The sequence below is a fragment of the Antechinus flavipes genome, chromosome 3 (genome assembly GCF_016432865.1).
Source record: "Antechinus flavipes isolate AdamAnt ecotype Samford, QLD, Australia chromosome 3, AdamAnt_v2, whole genome shotgun sequence".
In the NCBI taxonomy this organism is placed as follows: Eukaryota; Metazoa; Chordata; class Mammalia; order Dasyuromorphia; family Dasyuridae; genus Antechinus; species Antechinus flavipes.
This window is the reverse complement of record NC_067400.1, coordinates 316,117,970-316,139,126: the sequence shown is the minus strand read 5'-3', so window position 1 is coordinate 316,139,126 and position 21,157 is coordinate 316,117,970. Positions and strand designations below refer to the sequence as shown.

Below are 21,157 nucleotides of genomic sequence, written 5' to 3'. Positions count from 1 at the left end.
GAGGATGTCAAGCTTTCTAAAGCCATGTGTTTGTGATAATACACATAGACACAATAGATATGTACTAGGTATCTCTGCACGAGTCATGATAGAAACAATATCTATTAGGGTCCTTGTCATGCAGGTTAAGTTTGTTTTTTCCCTAAAAAGCTGAGAAATCACTTTCAAGATTTTACTGATTCAGAAGATTAGATCTTGAGAGACTGCAGCAGCTTGGACATAAAAACACCAAGCCATGAGGGGATGGGGCCCTTCAGACTTGACTGATGTCTGGTCATCATTTGAGTCAACCCACTCTTCTGATCATACACATTTCTGTTTAGAGAAGAAGAGAACTATTTCCCTGAACCAGTTTTGGATTCTTGATAAATATCCTTTCCAGGCTATTATTACGTTACACTTTGTTTTGGCAGAATGTTATAGGATCTAAAATAGTTTAATCTCATTCCAATCCTGAATGTGAACCTGAAGCACCAAAATGGGATTAAGTCAGGCCTGAGTTAGAAAACAGGGGATGAAACAGTGGTCAAAAGCACAGAAAAAAAAAAAAAAAACATTGCTGAACATTCTAAGAAACACTTACAAAAGCAATTAAGGAAAGATAATTGTTTACTTATTGAAATGGATTAATGAATAGGTTCTTATATTGCTAAGATGATAAAGCAACTATTTTACGAGACAGCAATAACTCATAAATGAATATAAATGTGTGTGTATCTGTATATGTGTATGTATGTCTATATTTGTGTGAGTGTACATGTCTATTTCACATAATGATGGAAAAAAGTGAATCAGCCAACACATGATCAAAATGTCACAATTATATTGTTGAAACCTTAGGAGAAAAAGTCAAGATCCAAAAAAAGATAGAAATAATATTTCAAATAGATGGAATACTGATAGTGATAGAGAAGACAAAGCTGCTTAATTTTTGTCAATGAATTAATAAAAAAGCACTTATTAAGTATTAATTACATATCAGGCACTGGGGATACAAGGAAAAGTAAAAGGAGTTTTTGCCTTCAGGGGACTCATTTTCTAATGTGGGGGACAATATGTAATTAATAAGGTACATGTAAGAAATATACAAAGTAGATGAAGTTAATATGTAAGGGGAAGGCATTAGCAACCGGGGGGACTGGGAATGCCTTCTTTAGAACTCTGCTTCTTAAATTGTGGTTTGTGATCCTAATTTGGGGTCTTATAACTGAATGTGGGGGTCATGAAATTATGATTTATCATCAGTAAATGTTTGATTTGTATACCTATTTTATATACCTAAATATCTGAGGTGACATAAAACTTTCTCAGGTAGAAAAATGTTGGTAGGGGAAAAAATTTAAGAAACCCAGCTTTAGAAGGTAAGATTTGAGCTGAATCTTAAAGAAAACAGGAAATATCCTCTCTTCTCCCAAATTATCTTGTGTGTATTTTGCGGATATTGTGTGTGTATGTGTGGGGAGGGCATCTTCTCTATCTCTAGACTAGTCTAAATACCCCTATCTTTACCTCACACCTGCAGGTCTGAGTTCTGAGAGATGGATCACCTTCATGTGACTATAATTCCAACTCTTTCTCAGGGTCTTAAGGGTAATTCTGGTTGGGTATATCTGTGGGTTTGGATAGAGAGAATACATTCATGCTATCCACTAATATAATTACTGAGGTCCACGGGTTTACTTTTTATTAATATAAAATGAGTTATCATTAATTCTTATGCATACATTTACTTAATAATATGGCAAAATAATTATAGCAACATTTACTCATATCAATCTAAGGTAGTAATAAAAATCATAATGTATATATCTATACATATAAATATATAGATAGACAGATAGATAGATAGATAGATATAGAGATATAGATATAATTTTTTCTCCACTATTTTCCTTCTGGTCATCACTGCTCTGCTGGGCAAATCTATTTTTCTTCTGCTCTCAAATTAATAAAACAGTGAAAAGCCCTTTAACTCACAATCACTCTTAAGAGGGCACTGAAAGAGTGTTATGTTATTATAGTGACAAGCAGTTCCCTTAATCTAGAGAACTGCACAACTCTGATTTGCTCTCTGGGGAATATAAAAAAGCCAAGCCAACTTCTCCCTCAAAAGGATTCTTTGTTCAATAAGATACAAGTTTCTTATAATCAAGTCCATCTTTCACTCTTTTCCTCCCTCTCAGACTAGTGGAGGCAACAACAATATTAACAACAGCCAGAGTTTACATAGTACTTTAACTTTTATAAATCCCTTGACATAAATTATCTCACTCTGACCTCAAAACAATTCTATGAAATGTTTATTATCCCCATTTTACAGATGAGTAAAATGGAGCTGAGAGAGAATATGCAACTTCCTCAAGATCATACAGCTAATAAGCATCTGAGACAGAATTTGAACTCCAGTTTTCCTATCTCTAAGTTTAGCACTTATACTTGGTTACTTGGCAGTCATAGAGAATTCATCTCTCAATCAGTAAGCTTTGTTTAGCTGAATACAACTCATGGAATTCTAATACTAGGCTCCCCTGGCTTTTTAACTCCTCCTCTAGTCTTAACTTATCTTCTCCAGATATCTTAAATGCTTTTTTTGAGTTAAACTAATACAAAATAAATTTTGCTCCCATTACATATTTTAACTCTTTGTGAAATTTTGTTACTGTAAATGACATTGTTGGACTCTGATTTCTAATATATTCTGTGATTCTTGTCTTTTTTCAATGACTAACCTTATTCCACTTATGTTCTTTGATATGATTTTTAATCAAGTTATTTCCCTCCTATTATATTATACAATTTCTCTCTTTGTTTCTACTCTCCCTTTTTACAAAAAAGGTGTGACAGAGTATTGTGATCAATAATTAAAATAATCCATTTCCTTTCATAGTCCACTCTCTGAAGCTAGTTTCTTTTGCATTTTTGGCTGGCGAGAAGTTGTCTAGGTCTCCGAGCAAGTCTGGTAAGAATAGGGCTAAAAGGAGGAGTATAAGGAGTAGTAGGATTAGGCCTAGGGCATCCTTGATGGTGTAGTATTGATGGAAGCGGATTTTGTCTGAGTCTGGGTTGATGCCTGAAAGGTTGCTGGAGTCTGTTTCATGAAAGAAAAGGAGGTGGACAATGGCTATTTGATGAATTCTTCATTGATCATACCATTTTTGCCAGTTCCTCCCTATTTCCTGGTTGTGATAGATGTACTTCTGAAGCAATCTCATTATATATGTATTTGAATGTATATGTAAAGTGCATTAGTGTATGTATGTGTCTGAATATAATTAATACTCCTTTTCATGGCTCAGGAAAAAGTATATTCATGTTGCCAGTCAGTCATTCAATAAACAATTTTTAAGCCCTTACCAAGTGTCGAATACTGGGGATACAATAAAAACAAAAGCAATACCTGCCCGCAAGAAACTTAGAATTTAATGGGAGAAGACAATACACAAATGGAAGCTGAGAAATATGGGGGATGAGGAAGACATGGTGGAAAAGTCCAAAAACTGTACAAATGGTAGGAAATGAAGAAATGATTGGGTCGAGCCTTCTCCTTAAATAGAAACTGTAGACCTGCCTTCTGGTCAGAGAGTCCAATTAGAGGGACAGAGAGTTTCTGAGGAAATGTAAATACCAAATAGATTCAGTCTTTCAAGATGAGATTTACCTATCATGTGTTCCCTGGGGAAGGAAGGCATGATGGAGAAATCCAAAGAATTCTAAAAGCAGTGGATTTAGAAGGGTGTGGGATGTGATGTTCCTCCCACTGCTTTTTATTCCATGTTTAAATATTCTTTATTTTGGGCACCCTGATTACATAATATATTAAATTTCCACCTTTTCTGCCATTGTATATACTATTCCTTCCATTTTATTTACTCTGTTAAGAGGATCAAAACAAAACAGAGCCACCTCCCCCTCCAAATACTCTGTCTTGTTTAACTTTTTCTTTGTGTTTTGAAGTTCTGAGGGAACACCTGCTATTTCTTTCCTTATTAAAGCAAAAGCATGTTGCCTCTGCAATAAGAGCTGAGAGAGAGATTAAAGGAATTAGAGTAGGTAATGAGGAAATTGTATCACTCTTTGCAGATGATATGATGGTAGACTTAGAGAATCCCAGAGATTCTACTAAAAAGCTATTAGAAATAATTCATAACTTTAGTAAAGTTGCAGGATACAAAATAAATCCCCATAAATTTTTATATATCACCAACAAAATCCAACAGCAAGAGATACAAAGAGAAATTCCATTCAAAATAACTGTCGATAGCATAAAATATTTGGGAATCTATCTACCAAAGGAAAGTCAGGAATTATATGAGCAAAATTACAAAAAACTTTCCACACAAATAAAGTCAGATTTAAATAATTGGAAAAATATTAAGTGCTCTTGGATAGGCCGAGCAAATATAATAAAGATGACAATACTCCCTAGACTAATCTATTTATTTAGTGCTATACCAATCAGACTTCAAAGAAAATATTTTAATGATCTAGAAAAAATAACAAAATTCATATGGAAGAACAAAAAGGTCAAGAATCTCAAGGGAATTAATGAAAAAAAAAATCAAATGAAGGTGGCCTCACTGTTCCTGATCTAAAACTATATTATTAAGCAGAAGTCACCAAAACCATTTGATATTGGCTAAGAAATAGATTAGTTGATCAGTGAAATAGGTTAAGTTCACAAGACAAACTAGCAATCTATTTTACAAGACTATAGCAATCTAGTGTGTGACAAACCCAAAGATCCTAACTTTTGGGATAAGAATTCATTATTTGACAAAAACTTCTTGGAAATTAGTATGGCAGAAATTAGACATGGATCCACACTTAACACCGTATACCAAGATAAGATCAAAATGGGTCCATGATTTAGGCATAAAGAACGAGATTATAAATAAATTAGAAGAACATAGGATAGTTTATCTCTCAGAGTTGTGAAGGAGAAGAAATTTGTGACCAAAGATGACTAGAGATCATTATTGATCACAAAATAGAAAATTTTGATTATATCAAATTAAAAAGCCTTTGTACAAACAAAACAAGATTAGAAGGAAAGCAACAAACTGGGAAAACATTTTCACAGTTAAAGGTTCTGATAAAGGCCTCATTTCCAAAATATATAGAGAATTGACTCTAATTTATAAGAAACCAAGCCTTTCTCCAATTGATAAATAGTCAAAGGATATGAACAGACAATTTTCAGATGATGAAATTGAAACTATTTCCACTCATATGAAAGAGTGTTCCAAGTCACTATTGATCAAAGAAATGCAAATTAAGACAACTCTGAGATACCACTACACATCTGTCTGATTGGCTAAGATGACAGGAAAAAATAATGATGAATGTTGGAGGGGATGCGGGAAAACTGGGACACTGATGCATTGTTGGTGGAGTTGTGAACAAATCCAACCATTCTGGAGAGCAATTTGGAACTATGCCCAAAAAGTTATCAAACTGTGCATATCCTTTGATCCAGCAGTGTTACTACTGGGCTTATACCCCAAAGAGATACTAAAGAAGGGAAAGGGACCTGTATGTGCCAAAATGTTTGTGGCAGCCCTGTTTATAGTGGCTAGAAACTGGAAAATGAATGGATGCCCATCAATTGGAGAATGGCTGGGTAAATTGTGGTATATGAATGTTATGGAATATTATTGTTCTGTAAGAAATGACCAGCAGGATGACTACAGAGAGAATTGGTGAGACTTACATGAACTGATGCTAAGTGAAATGAGCAGAACCAGGAGATCATTATATACTTCAACAGCGATACTGTATGAGGATGTATTCTGAGGGAAGTGAATTTCTTCGACAAAGAGACCTAACTCAGTTCCAATTGATCGATGATGGACAGAAGCAGCTACACCCAAAGAAAGGACATTGGGAAATGAATGCAAACTGTTTGCTTTTTTGTTTTTCTTTCCAGGTTATTTATACCTTCTGAATCCAATTCTTCCTGTGCAACAGGAAAACTGTTCGGTTCTCTACACATATATTATATCTAGGATATACTGTGACATATTTAACATGTATAGGACTGCTTGCCATCTGGAGGAGGGGGTGGAGGGAGGAAGAGTAAAAGTCGGAACAGAAATGAGTGCAAGAGATAATGTTGTAAAAAATTACCCAAGCATGGGTTCTGTCAATAAAAAGTTATTATTAAAAATAAAATAAAATAAATCCTCCTGTCCTAAAAAAAACAAAAACAAAAACAAACAAAAACAGCAGAAGCATGTTGTCATTATATAATGTTTACATTTCAAAGCTTCCACTGATCTCTGATGTCTTCATTAGGAATACTTTAAAGCCCTCTATTTCAATAAGAATTACTTTTTCATCTCTCTAGAACTGTTCTCACTTTTTCAGGATAAATTATTCTATGTTATAAACCTATATATTTTGTTTTCTTTAATATCATATTCCAAGATCGCTCTTTTATTGTGATAATTGTTAAGACTGGTGTCATTGTGTCTTTGGTTCTTTCATACTTGAACTTTTTTTCCCTTTGGCCATTTGTAATTTTTTTTTCTTATTTCACTTGGAATCTCTGAATTTTTAGTATGCCATTTGACATTTTTTCATTTGACAGTTTTTTTCAGAAGGCAATTATTAGATTTTTCCTATTTTCACAATTCCCTATAAGTTTAATTGATCTGGGTAGTTTTTATTAATATTGTTTTGAAATACAGTATCTAGGATTTTTTTGGGTTGGGATATTATGATTCTTGGATTATTTCTTCTTGGCCAAGATCACCCAATAATTGCTTTCAAAAATATATTTTATATTTTGTTCTGTTTTCCCCCAAGTTTTTAATTTTGTTTTCAATAGATCATGTTTTATGAAATTAGTGTTTTCTGTTTAATTCGTTCTAATTTAAAAAAAATTTTTATTATAGCTTTTTATTTACAAGATATATACATGGGTAATTTTTCAGCATTGACTATTGCAAAACCTTTTGTTCCAACTTTTCCCCTCCTTCCCCCACTCATTCTCCCAGATGGCAGGTTAATCAATACATGTTAAATATGTTAAAATATAAGTTAAATACGATATATGTATACATGTCCAAACAGTTATTTTGCTGTACAAAAAGAATCGGACTTTCAAATAGTGTACAATTAGCCTGTGAAGGAAATCAAAAATGCAGGCGGACAAAAATAGAAGGATTGGGAATTCTAGTAGTGGTTCATAGTCATCTCCCAGAGTTCTTCCACTGGGTGTAGCTGGTTCAGTTCATTACTGCTCTATTGGAACTGATTTGGTTCATCTCATTGTTGAAGATAGCCAGGTCCTTCAGAATTGATCATCATATAGTATTGTTGTTGAAGTATATGGTTCATACTAATTTTTAAAGAAGTTTTTTTTTTTTAAATAACTCTTACTACTTTCACTTCTAACATATTAATTCTACTTCCCATTCTTTCCACCATAACCCTCATTTAATCCAAAACTATATTTTGCCTCTCTTGCTTCATTTCAATTAGGAGTTCTTGGAGTCATTTTGGATAAGCCATTCTTTTCTTTGAGTATCTATTTAGACTTTCTGTGGAGTTATTCTTTTCTTCTGGTTTTACCCTTGAGCTTTTATCAGTTTATATTATTTCTCCATGATATTTTCTTCTGTTTCCTGTATCTTGAACCTCAGTTTCTGGATTGGGATTTTGTCATTGGGTAAAAATTTGCTCCCTTCCTTATTTATGGATTGGGTGGGTGGGTCTTGTTTATTCTTGGAAGGGATAGATAATATTAAGTCTTATCTTTTGCAGGAATCCCTAGGTTTCTAGTGGCTTGACTTAGAAATTTGTCTTTAGCCTCTTCTATTTCTCTCTCCTCTTTGCATAATATCTAACCACGGCTCTGCCTCTTACTTTGATGCTGAAAGGTCTGATTGTTGCTGACTGTACTGGTAGCAGGCTTTCTTCAAAATACCAGGTGGTATTCTGGCCCTTTCTTTCATTGTAAGTTGGGAATGGGCTGCCTGGGCACTGGTTTGGGGGCTTAGGAATTGGCTACTTGAGCACGGTCCTGTTTGGCATTAGTAGACTATCTTCTGCTGTGACAACAGAGCTGGCTGTATGGGCATAATTGAATAATAGTCTGGTTCTCTCTACTGGTGAAATCCTAGTATATTTAATCACAGTGTTATAAGCAAAACACAGCTTGTCTTTGCTTAAAGCTTTGTAGGTATATGAAAGTCTTATTGTAACACTTTTGGTCTACATAGAGAAATTTATAGCTACTTGTCTTTTGTTCTCTTTATCATTGTTCTTTCTGGTGCATTTTTAGAGTTCTCATGGAGTATTTGTGTTCAGGGTTTTTATAGATGCTATCACATCACCATCTTGCGGGAAGTACCTTTAAGAAATCTTTAAAGTGATTTTCATCCAATTATTATAGAACATACACAGCTATTTATTAAAGATGGCATTTTATTCTTCAGAAATCATAAAACAATGGCTGGCTTACCCATCCACCTTTAGTTTTCCTTTCTTGCCCCTATCATCTCCTAATATGATGAGTGTAGCACTTAATGTCAAAACCAATACCCATCTTTGTGCCATAAATAACTATAACCTGATTTTCTATGCTTACCATTGTTGGCAGTTCCACAGATTTCAATACATTTTTAGCATCTATTTAACCAATACTGGCATTCTCACGGAATTTCAAAAAGGAATCAAGTGAATGCATTGTAATCATAGAAAGGATAATCCATGCTGTGATACCCATTAACATATAAGTCTTTACTCCCATAAGAATAAAACACGTTAGCAACCTATTTAACAAATTAGCTGTGTATAGCTCTGACAAAGGTGCTTTATCTGGAGGAAGGTCAATATGACTTTATTATCAGTTACAGAATAGCGTAAATGACATTCTTCCTCAGACAGTTTAGTAGATGTACCAAGAATAGCACTGCTATACACACACACACACACACACACACACACACACACACACACACACACACAATCAATGTATTTTGTTCTATTAATTAAGTTGGTACATTATTGTGCAATATTGCCTAGAGAAGTGTATAAACATTTTTTCCACTCCATAAAGGAATGACAATAATAGCTGCATGTATAGAAGTGATATCAAATTCCTTTTCTTTGAATAAAAGCATCACAAAAAGTCACATTCTTGCATGATTGCTGTTTATCTACTTTTAGCAATGTGCCATTGCATTCAGAACTGTGATTTGGATATTAACATCAAATTTTGAGTCACATAATATTGGGCTCTGACACACAGAGAAAAAGCAATGCTAATAGCATATGCTGTAGATCCTCTATAACTTGATCACTGCACACTTGTGGATTGTAATTAGAATGATATACAACAGTTGTCAAACCAGTTTGCAAAGGTTGCATTTTGCTTTGGTCTGCCAGAACTATAAAGACAGGGGTCTGCCTATAGCACCTGTCACACTGAAATGCTCACAGTACTGAAAATCATGGATTTTCCTTTCATGGAAGCTCATTTCTTATAATGCTATCATTGAATAAGAAATATTGCTCAGCGGATGAAAGTCAGCATTGCTTTTAAAAGGATTACAAAACATTTAGAATCATAGTTACTAGAGCTGGGATTTCAGATCCTATCCAGTACACAATGAAATAAGGATCCACTTAAAATAGTCCTAACAAATGGTTATCTGGCTTCCATCTTCCACTTTGGAATAGCTTTAGTGATACTGAAGGTTGTTTTTACATTCAGTCAAAATCCATCCCTCCTATATGTTCCAATCTTTAAAATACTTGTAAAGATATAATATACTATGATCCACCCACAAATCTTATTTTTAGCACCTTTCTTAAGGTTAGCAATCCTAACACTATTCTCACTGAATTGTGCCAGATACTTAGGTTCTTACTTAGGCTTATACTCTATTACCTATTACCTTATATATACACCTATATATACCTATATACCTATCTGTATGCAATCTAGTACTTGCCATGGAGATGCCATTCAGCATCAATTCAACTACACTGGGAATAGCCATCTCTCAGAATCTTTGCAGGAGAGCTGAAAGGAGTAGAAGCAATGGCCAGCTGAAGGCTCAACTAAATGTAGATTGACTTAAATTCCTTATGATCCAGCTGACCTCTTTATACAACTCTACCTTTTTCTTTGCATCACAGAATAATGGACACCTAAAACTAAAAGGGCTCTTAGATCACAATCTAATCCAAATACCTTCTTCTACACCTGAGGAAACTGAATTCTAGAAAGGTTTGTGACTTGTCCATAGTCATGCAGGCAATGACAGGCAGAATTTGAATCTAGGTCCTACGACTCCCAAACCAGTGCTCTTTTCTGATTGTCTGAGGAGTTTACTTTTTTCAAAATTTCATTCCTGAGAACTTTTAAGGTCTTCTAGGCTTACTGACCTTGTAGAAGTTCAGTTCATGGTATTATGTTTCATTCTATCTATACTTTCTTATTTTAATCCCTTAAGACCTATTCTATTGAAATCTAGGTTTTATGTTGGATCATTCTGAGCTTTCCTCTCCTTTCCTATCACAAGTTTGAAAGGAGAGTAGTCACTTCAAATCAACATTTATACTTTAATAAACAGTTCTTCTTACTAGTAAAAATATAGTACAGAATAAGCAATGACCCTTATTGGTAGCTCTGCCTTTTGAAAGATGAAATTATTAAAGCATGTTAGAAGTTGTATAGCTACTTTTCTGTAGCAAAGAAAGTCCTTTACCTCATATACAGATAATTGAATGCCCCTCCCATTGTATTATAGCATGCTTTTGTGTCAAATTATCTTTTTTTTTTTTTTTTTTTTTTTGGAGTGGGAGGTCAAAGTACTTTGTAGAGCATGGATATAACTTGTTTTGTTTCTGCCTTTGTTAATCTTTACCCAAATCCTTCTCACCTCTGGGTTCCTCAATTGCTCATATAAGCATATTTTCTTAATACATGATGTTATTCACTACTCATTATCCTTTTCCTTTTTATCATGACAGGCAATGTAGTAGAATGGATAAAGACTAGCCTTGACATGAAAAATAACTTGGATTCGAATCTTGCTTCTTATGCATAGGGGAGTCATTTAACTGCTTAGTATCCCTACCAACTCTCTAAAACTATAGATAATTGAAGCCATAAATTTTATTGCTCCATCCTTTTTTTGCATTTTGGTTTACTTTAATTCCTACATATCACTACTGCTACTACTCTTTTGACATTGTAGTTATTCTCAATAATATCTACCTTGGTGAATATACATAGATAGTTTTATTCTTTTCCCTCCTTTTGCAGCTTTTGAATTGATTATAAGACTAGACAACTATCCTACCATCCCTTGTTAGGATCACTTCATTACTTGTCAGAAGGAGCTTGTCATTCCTATATTTTCAGCTAAGGTTCAGAAATCCAAATCCTACTCTCAGACACTGTAATGGGCTGAGGCTTGAGTTGATGCACTGAGGTCCCAAGCACATGAGGCTAAATAGTAATTGGACCATACTCCATTAATATATAAACTTGGAGAAAGAATGGGCCCCGCCCACTCTTTGTGCAAGTCCTGATGTGTTGTATAGGAAATGACGATTTTGGAGGGTGGAGGCAGGGGAGTGGAAAAGGAAGGGGAAGGAGAGACTGCTTGCATTGCCATTGCGACAGCCCCTTTCAGCTCAGATCCCTCTCTGTTAGCTGGCTTCGCAGCTGCCCATATTGCTATCGCAATCTTTCTTGCCCATATTGCTATCGCAATCCTTATTACTCTTCACTTCAATAAAGATTGAAGATTTTTCCCTTAACCTGAATTCCTGACTCCGGCTGATTTTAAATACACGGTCATTACAAGACACCATCTTATTAACTAGCTATTCCAAGTTTCAATCTGCTTCTCTCTTTTGAACCCTTTGTTTGTGACTGACAACAATGATGAAAATACCAATTTTATCCCTAAGGTCTTCCATTTCTTTCCCAGGATGTCTTGAATGGTATTTTCTAGATGTTTTCTAGAATAAAATGTGTGCTTATCTGTAACTTCCTTGATACATGCAAGCCCAAGAATAATGGCAGACCACTCTTATTACTATGATGAGGCTTATAAATAGCTACCTTAGCCTTTCTCAGCAGGAAGTCATCAATTATCATTACTTTCCTCTTCTTCCTCTAATTTTAATGAAAGGTCTTTTACCTGACATCACCTGTGGATCCACTTTATTATGCATTGGAGGAAAAGTAACTATGGCTTAGTTCCTAATGTTCAGTGATCCCTCTCTCCTTTCTCCTCTTTGACCATATCCTCCCTCCAAACTACTGACCAGATTGGGAACCTCTTCTCTAATTCTTTTTCTTGTTTTTTGCACATTGCATTATTTCCATTTTTAAAAAAGAAATATATTATTCTTCCTGAAAATCTGGAAAGTGGAGAGGCATTCCTCAAATCATTTTACCTTTTCTTCCAAATAGGAGAACCAGCCTACATATTTTTACATGTATAACAATCACCTGGCTGATGCAGAAATATAATTATATGCTTTTAGAGATTCTCAAAGTATGATCCAGGAATCCTGAAATTCTCTAAGACCCTTTTTGGGGGGCCATGAGGTCAAAACTATTTTCACAATAATACTAAGATATTTTAATTTATAATATAGTAATTATTAATAGATATAACAAAAGTTTTGAGGGATTTTAATCATTTTTAAAGGGTAGTTTCTGAAAGCCTTTGACATATTCTATGCAAGTTATAGCAAAATTCTGTTCCACAGAGCTTCTGGAAATTCTCTTATTTTTTCTAGTAGCTACCCTAAACAATTTCTCTTTTGTATATGAGTTTCAGCTTACTAATGCCTTTCTTAAAAGCTGATCTGGCCCAAACTGGAGACCTAAGATTAGTGTCAAAATATATATTTCACATGTGGTTCTCAGGTATAGCTGTACAATGCATACATAGAACCAAGAAGTTAGATAAATTATAAATAAATACCCACACAAGCATCAAAGTAATGGCTAGAGCAAATAGGTATAGCAAAGCTTCTGAAATGTAACATTACTGGGTAGGATTCATATTGGCATTAATGAAGTTTCATTGAATTAATCAGGTCTTGTGAATGGTTTTTTCACTATCTGCTCACTAATTTTCTGTAGTCTGCTCTGTGATACATGCTACATATTATTAGACATTTCATTAAAACTTAGAGATAACTTGTTCTTACTCATGGGAGATAGTAATTAAAATGCATTTAATAAACTTCACAAGACACAACAGGGCCTATCTGAAGAACATTACATAAAGAAGCAAAGAATGAGAGAAAACAGAACAAAGGAGGAGTTAGGTCAAAGGCAGCAGAGCCACAAGATATTTCCGAATAGATTTAAGACCAGATTGTTCTACCATCTTTAGATGCCATCATTAAGTACAGGTTCAGTGTGCGTGTGTGTGTGCATGGTTTTAGTCAGTACTAACAGTGACTCCTAGAGAGGTCAGCTACTCAACTATCAACCTCTTCAGTCACTGTATGTAGAGGCAGTAAGTTCATCTTATATGGGAAAGGGGGGAAGGGGAGGACAGGATGAAGGAAGGCTGGAAAAAATGCTCTTGACACTTAGAGTAACCCTTGAATCTTTAGAAGTGAAGGAGGGGAAAATAAGCTACTTGTAAAATGTCACTTCCTTAACCTTAGTACTGATACCACTTCTTTCCACTCCACCTTAAGCAGTGAATATCAACATTTATTCCCTTTGAAAGCATCATCTTACCATGTGGAATTGTGGTCTGGAAGGGACGGCTTGGACTTTTCAGGTTCCACAGAGTCAAGCTGCCATCTGAATGGCTGCACATGAACTGTTTGCCCTCATGATGCCAATCAATTGAATGAATAGCCTAATGAAATAACAGTTAAGAGTAAACAAACAGGTTACATAGGCAAATTATCCTGAGGGGGAAAAAATTGTACAAAGTATGTAAAAATATGTACTGTGGTTAGGTCTAAGGCCAGACTATCAGAAATCTTCAGGAAGAAGTCTTTCATATGTTTATGAAGGGGTGAGACAGTCAATTTTCCTTTTCTATCAGAAAAGTAGTTTTTCTTTATAATTTTTGGAGGCAACCTGCTATAGTGAAAAGAATCCTGGACTTGGAAACACAAGAAACCTGGCTTTGAATCTCACCACTAATACTTGAGCTTTATGACCATGAGCAAACAACACAACTTTTTTGAACTTAATGAAGTTGAGGGACTTGTAGGTGTCATCTAGTTCTATTCCTCTGCCTCCGTTTCCCTAAATTGTCCTGCCTCAGTTTCCCTAAATTGTTCTGCCTCAGTTCCTTGAATTGTTCTGCCTCAATCCTCTTAGCTGCAAATCCCCTTCCTGACCATTAGGACTGAGATAATTGGGCTGGGAGCCCTGACCATTAGCATTCCATAGGTAGATAAGTTACTTAGAGATATGCTTACATATCTATTGTTCCAGACTTTCAGTCTCTAGCGATTATCTGCTTCACTTTCAATTTATCAGAATTTATGGTTCTCCCTGACCCTGTCAAAATCAGATTGATGATCTGTTCCTGGAAATTTCTGTGCTCACTCGTGTTTGGACCCCACCCCTTGTCTTTGTCTCCCCTGATCTCTGGAGATATATAAAAATCATTGAAATCTCATATTTGATGCTGAATTCTCTGAGATGAAAATCCAATTTAGCCCTGGGGGACAAAAATTCTGATCTGCCCCCAGAAAATCTCTCCTCAGAAACTCAAGTAAAATATTAAAAACTCTCTAATCTCTACCTTGCCTCAGATTCTCTAGCATTACACTATGAGCTAATGAACCTTATCTATAAAATGGGAATAAAATCTGTATTGCCTACTTTATAGGTTTGTTGTAAGGGTCAAAAGGGATAATATCTATAAAGTTACCTGTATAAATTAACTGCATAAACATCACCTTATACTGTAGTATAAAAAACTATTGTATTTTGTGGAGCCTGGGGAGCAGTATCAACTTATTTGTAAAGCAAATTTAAGAGTTTGAAAAACTAGCGGGAGAAGTATGATTTGATTATTATACCATATAAGAAGTCATATTCATCAATAAATATTTACGGAGTTTCAGTTCCTATTGTACCAAATTGAGTTAAAAAACAATTCTTGCCTTGTAGGAACTTAAAACTCTAGTTACTGATTGACAGAGCAGACAAAAAAAAAAACTGGCTGATGAGAAAATGATAAGACAATATATAGAATTCTTCTATGTACTCTTATACATGATGTCTTAAAAGATTTAGAGCTTTAATAGCTTAAAATTGTATTAACTTTTAGATCATTGGGCATAGGAATACCTCTTCTATATTTAATTCAGCAACTTCATCTGTTTGGAATGCTGATGAGAATTAGGAATTAAGTAAAAATGGATTCTAAGGTGCCAAAACATTTCTCATAAAATATATGTGATAAATTCCTTAGATTTTATTCAATGGAAGTTGCTTCAAATTCTCACTGTGAAATTTATTCACTGTTCTGAACCTTATTTTTTTCTCCATCTATACTATTTTACTTGGTGAACTCATCAGCTTCCATGGGTTCAATTACTATCTCTATCTAAATGATTCTTAAACCTATTTATCCAACCTAATCTATCTCTTGACCTCCAAACAAATATCATCAAAAGCCTAGTCGATACCTTGAACTGGATATCCCAAACCCAACAAGTCCAAAACAGACTCCGTTATCTTTCCCCTCAAATCTTCCCCTCTTCCCAGCTTCTCTATCACTGTGAAAGGCATGACTAGCTTCTCAGTTGCCTAAGCTTGCAACACCAGTTTCACCTCTATCTTCTCATTTGCAATGACTCCATGTGGATAGGTAATCTGTTGTTTTTACTTTTAGAACATCATATTCACAAACATGTATATATATACACATACACACACACATACATTCCATATATGTATTCCTACAACTCAAAGTCATTTTGGCACAGATTCTCTTCATTTCCTGCCTAGACTATTCCAAGAGACTTCTAGTTGACTACTTTCTTTGCCTCAAGTTTTTCTCTTTCTTCATTCCACTGCCAAAGTGATCTTCTTAAAGAATAGGTCTGACAGTCATTTATACTCTTAACTCCCTAAATCTATTGGCTTCCTATTCCCTCCAGAGTCAAATATAAAAACTTCTGTTTTATTTTTAAAGCCCTTCAAACTTTTGTAGTCTTCTTATATTTTACTCCCCGCAACATATTCTATAATCCAGTGCGCTGGACTTCTAGTCTCTTGTGCACATAAATCTATGTCCTCACCTCAAAACTTTTTGCTGGCTATTTCTTATGCCTGGGATCCTCTTCTTCCTTATCCCTGTCCTCATGGATTTATTCAAGACTGAGCTGAAATCCCACCTTCTGCAAGAGGTTTTCACATCTTCACCTCTGCTCTCCCAACACTGCTAGTTTCTTATTTCCAGAGTTTCTTTCTTCCCGTTAATACTACATATATTTTATAAGTAAATACCTACATGCATATTATCTTCTCCATTAGAAAATGAGATTGTTAAGGACAAGTACTATGTTTTTTCCTTTCTTTTTACTCTCAGTGCTTGGCACAATGCCTATCATGCAATAGGCACTTATTAAATGACTGATTAATTCTCATAAATCAGATTATCTGGTGTCTTAGTCTAATGCTAATTAGAAGCAATAAACTGAAGATTAGAAGGGAGCAGAAGGGCTGTTATATGCAGGTGTTCTGACAGAAATAAGGGGTGACAGTTTAGAGTTTGAAAACAAGGAAGGAGACAAAAATACTTTTTTAAAAGTGTGGCAGTTGGAACCCTTTAGAGTAGGTCCAAAGACAAGGACTGCTCAATGGACATCAAAATATAAAAACAATATTATAACTAAAGTTCATAAAAATGATATTGAATTTTAAAGAACAGATGATACTAAGCTTAGCGTACTTCATTTAAAATAAATAGAATTTATATAGAATAATAATAAAATAGAAAGTAAAATAAAAAATATGTAATATTCTTTTATAAAAATTTCCATAATAGGGCACCTAGGTAGCACAGTGGATAGAGCACCAGCCCTGAAGTCAGGAAGACCTGAGTTTAAATCTGGCCCTAGACACTTAACACTTCCTAGCTATGTGACCCTGGGCAAGTCACTTAACCCCAACTGCCTCAGCAAAAAAAAAAAAAAAAAAAATCCCAAAATTCTGGTGCTCAAAGAAGTAAACATTCTTCTAGTCAGATTGGTCATCTAGAATGTCTTAATTCCTGAGGATTTTAAATGGTCAATGTACCATGTTGATCTATATAAAGACCATACCTTTCAGATGTGAAATAAAAAAAAAAAAAGATCATCTATATCAATACGTATGCTGGAAAATAACAATACAAAGTTACTAAATTAAAAATTAATGTAATAGAGTTCCCCACTCCCTTTTCCTTTCAGTAAAAATAATGTAAGTAGAATGACCAGGAACATAGGTCTTTTGTATCCAGATTCTCTTTGTAGCCAAATCCCTAGAGAGAAACTTGAAACAGATGCCAGTAATTAGAGCTCAGAAAGATTTTACATCAAAGACTTATTGTTTTGTGACTTGAGGATCTCCTATCACATTCTGGTTTGCTCTTATAATACATAATTTAATAATAAATTATTAAAATAATAATTTAAACAATGTAGGGTCCCTACATCTATGAGATTCCCATCATCCCCAACAAAAATAGGACAATCCCTCTGGTCTCCAAACTCTGTGTGCCCTAAAGTTATTACTATTTACACAGGAAGGAATAAGAAGGATGGAAATCTATGACCAGACAATTGTAAGAACATGCTATGCTGACCTTATCTCCTAAATGATAAATCATAGGATCATATATTTAGAGTTAAGAGTGATTTCAGAGGTTATTTTAGATCTTTTCATATGAGAAAACAAGGCTCAGAAAGCTTCTAAGTTGCTCGGGGTCACTTAATTATCCTGGCCATTAAAAATGGGCCACTTTTAATTAGGGAACACTACAGTATTAGGGACCAATTACAACTGAACCAGTTTTCAGGGTAGTTTCCTCAACATTTTCTAACCCTATATTAATCAACACAGAAATCTACTTGATCACTGTCTTCCTCTAGGAAGACAAGGATGGAAGGAGTTCCAAGGTTTATAAAGGGACTAAGACTAACTCAGTGGAACACAAACATTTTGGGGGGAGGGTGGTGTCAGATGTTGCCTTTGTGTTTTAGTTATAATATTGCCCACAAAAAGCACTGTCAGAAGCTTTTCCAATAAGTTGGATGATGGGAGTTAAGAAACTCAGACCCTTTCCTGATGTTTGTTACAAAGACCAAAACAGAATCTCATCCCACTTATCCTGACTATTAGTGCACTAATGTTCTTCCACTTACCTGGTATCAGAATGTAGGAATTCTTACAGATGAAAGCTTAGAAACAGATAAGCTGGGGCTCAAGAGTGCAAAAGTGGGAATTTAAATACAAATATCAATTAGCAGGTATAGAATCTGCCCATTGAGTTGTGTCAAAAGAAGGAATGAATAAGTAAAGATAAAAGCTGGAATTCCTTGCAAAGCTACAATCTGAGGTTATTTTTCTTCATCCTGATTTTCATTATATTCTCTATAGAGCTAATCTTGAATTTGTTTATTTGCTTTGAAGTAGTATATCTACTTCACATATCCTCATTAAAGGCCTTTGACTTTTATTGTATTGAAAAACAAAAGACTAGGGAAAGAATAAGTAGAATGGGATTCAAAATAGTATAGAATCATGGAGTTGAAGGAAGAGAACTTCAATAACTGGGTGTTCAACAATGTAAAAACAGTGAGTAAAGATGAAGGAAAAGGTCATTGGATTAGATAATAAAAGTGACTTTTAAGATGAAGCTTATACAGAATCATATAAAAATAAGATTAATTGAAAGGATAAGAAAAAACTGCATATAAACAAAAGCAGCAGGTATAGACCACTGATTTGAGACTTTGGTCATGAAAGGGAGGGAGAAATATAGAATGTGTCATTAGGTAAAAAGACTTTTTGTTCATTTTCCAATTGTTCATTGTCCATTTGAGGCGAGACTTACCTAGTCTGAAGGCAGAGGATAAGGAAACTAGTAGTAAAAGGGAGACATTGATGGATGTTGGGGAGGAAGGAGATAAATGTGTAAGATTGGTTAGGAGTCAGAAGAGTGAAATCTAGAGCGTATACACACACACACACACACACACAAAAGGATTAATCCTAAAAAGGGACATTTTGTTTTACTTAAAGAAAAGATAAGATGGAAGCAGAAATATATATATATGTATGCTGAGTAAGGCACCAGCTAGATGAGAAGACAAAGATAAAAAATGCATTTGACTGAAAATCAGGAAAAATATTTTGCTATGCCAGGTATCAAAAAGTCACTGTATGTTCTTAGTCATATTATCTCTCTGGATTTCGCAAAGTGAAGGTTGAAAATAAAGAACCATGATTGAAAAATCTTTCCTGAAAATTTGGTCGTCAATCAAGGATAAAGTTCATAGCAAAGACTGTCTCTCCTTACTTGTAGTCACCAAAGTATCAGAGTTCACCATACCCTTTTTAATTTGCTCATCTCTGATAGTTATACCTTGCTTACTTCCCTATGGTTATTATGCCTATGCTTTCTTAGCTAACATTCCTTAGTTGTGACTGCCTAAATGACTTCTCAAAATGATTTATAGTATCTTTACAGTCTTGATTGGTTCTCTCTAGTTGATGTCCATATTCAATAATAAAATTGGAAAACATATTCCAATATCAAATGACTTCTATCTCAAAATTCTGTTAAAGAATTAACTTGTTAAATTCAAGTTAGAATTACTTTTCTTCTATAGCTGAGCTTAAGAACCTAATTCAGGCAAGGGGAAGAAAGATGATGTTGGTTGGCAGCAACTAATTGAAATCTGCAATAAACCCTCAAATTAAGAGAATGAAATGAGAGTTATTCTACAGTAATAACATAGTCGTTCATGTAAACCTTATCTAGAGAAGTTTCAGCGAGGAAAAAAACCTGCCTGAACTCCATGGTTTTGTTTTTGTTTTTGTTTTTTTTTTTTTTTTGCTTTGATGTAGCTAGGTGATGAAGAAAATAAAATACTTCTTGGACCCAAGAAGATCCTAGTCCAAAACCAGTCTCAGACGCTTATTAATTGTGTGATCCTGGACAAGTCATTTAATCATCTGCCTCAGTTTCCTTATGTGTAAAATGGGAAGCATAATAGCACCTACCTCTTAGCATTGTTGTGAGGATCAAATGAGATAATATTTACCCGGCACAGAATAGGCCTTGTTGTTCTCTCCCCTTACCCACATTTTGTTATTTTTTTTTTTCTGTTTAGATAAGAACTATTTAAACAATATCTTATATATAAATATCTAAGATCTGGATGCTTCACAACTGTTAGTGCCCTTCCTAATAATTTTCTATTTATTCTCTTTAGATTTATTCTGTACATATTGATATGTATTTCTTATCCTTCAGAATGTAATCTCCTTGAGCATAGGGATTGTTTTGTTCCTTCTATTTTTATCTTTAGTGTTTAGTACAATGATGATATATAGTAGATGCTTAATATATACTTATTGGTTGATTGAAGGAAGAAATTTTTCTGTTCTGATTATAAAGGCTGAAAACATAGAACTATGACTGAATTCTATCCTCTAAAAAAAGGGCTGAAGAAGTAAAATTTTCCTCTAATAAGATGCCTTGCTTTGCTGGATAGAAGTCCATCTAAATGTAAATATAAATGTTAATGTAAAGATAAGCTAAATCAAGCACAGTCCAGGAAGGCAGAAAATTAAATAGTCAATGATTATAAGCAAAGGTTAGTGAAAAGAGATACTATTTTTATTTATAGGTTGTATTTCTTCTTACATCTTCCTACAGCTTGTATTTCTGTTTTTATCCTAGAAAAGAAAAGGCAAAGTGGAGTTATGGTCACTGTTTTCAAATAAATGAAAGGCTGTCTAGTGAAATAGGAATTAACTTTGATTCACGTAACTTCGGAGAAACAAACTAAGTTGAGTGAGTAGAAATTACAAGGCAGCAAATCTGGGATTCACATAAGAAAGAACTTTCTAATAATGAGAACTATGTAATAAAGTTTGAAGTTGTGAGCTTCCTATTAATAAAGTATTCAGTTAGAG

The 21,157-nt window shown here is 34.4% G+C and overlaps 1 protein-coding gene across 1 annotated transcript in view; it reads right to left on the bottom strand.

Annotated features, from left to right (window-relative positions):
• Positions 1 to 21,157, bottom strand: part of STXBP5L (syntaxin binding protein 5L) — a 430,479-nt gene that overhangs the window by 178,066 nt on the left and 231,256 nt on the right. The window contains exon 8 of the mRNA XM_051990611.1: positions 13,736 to 13,859. Within this exon, the coding sequence (XP_051846571.1) occupies positions 13,736 to 13,859 (124 nt within the window). The remainder of the gene's footprint in view (positions 1 to 13,735; positions 13,860 to 21,157) is intronic.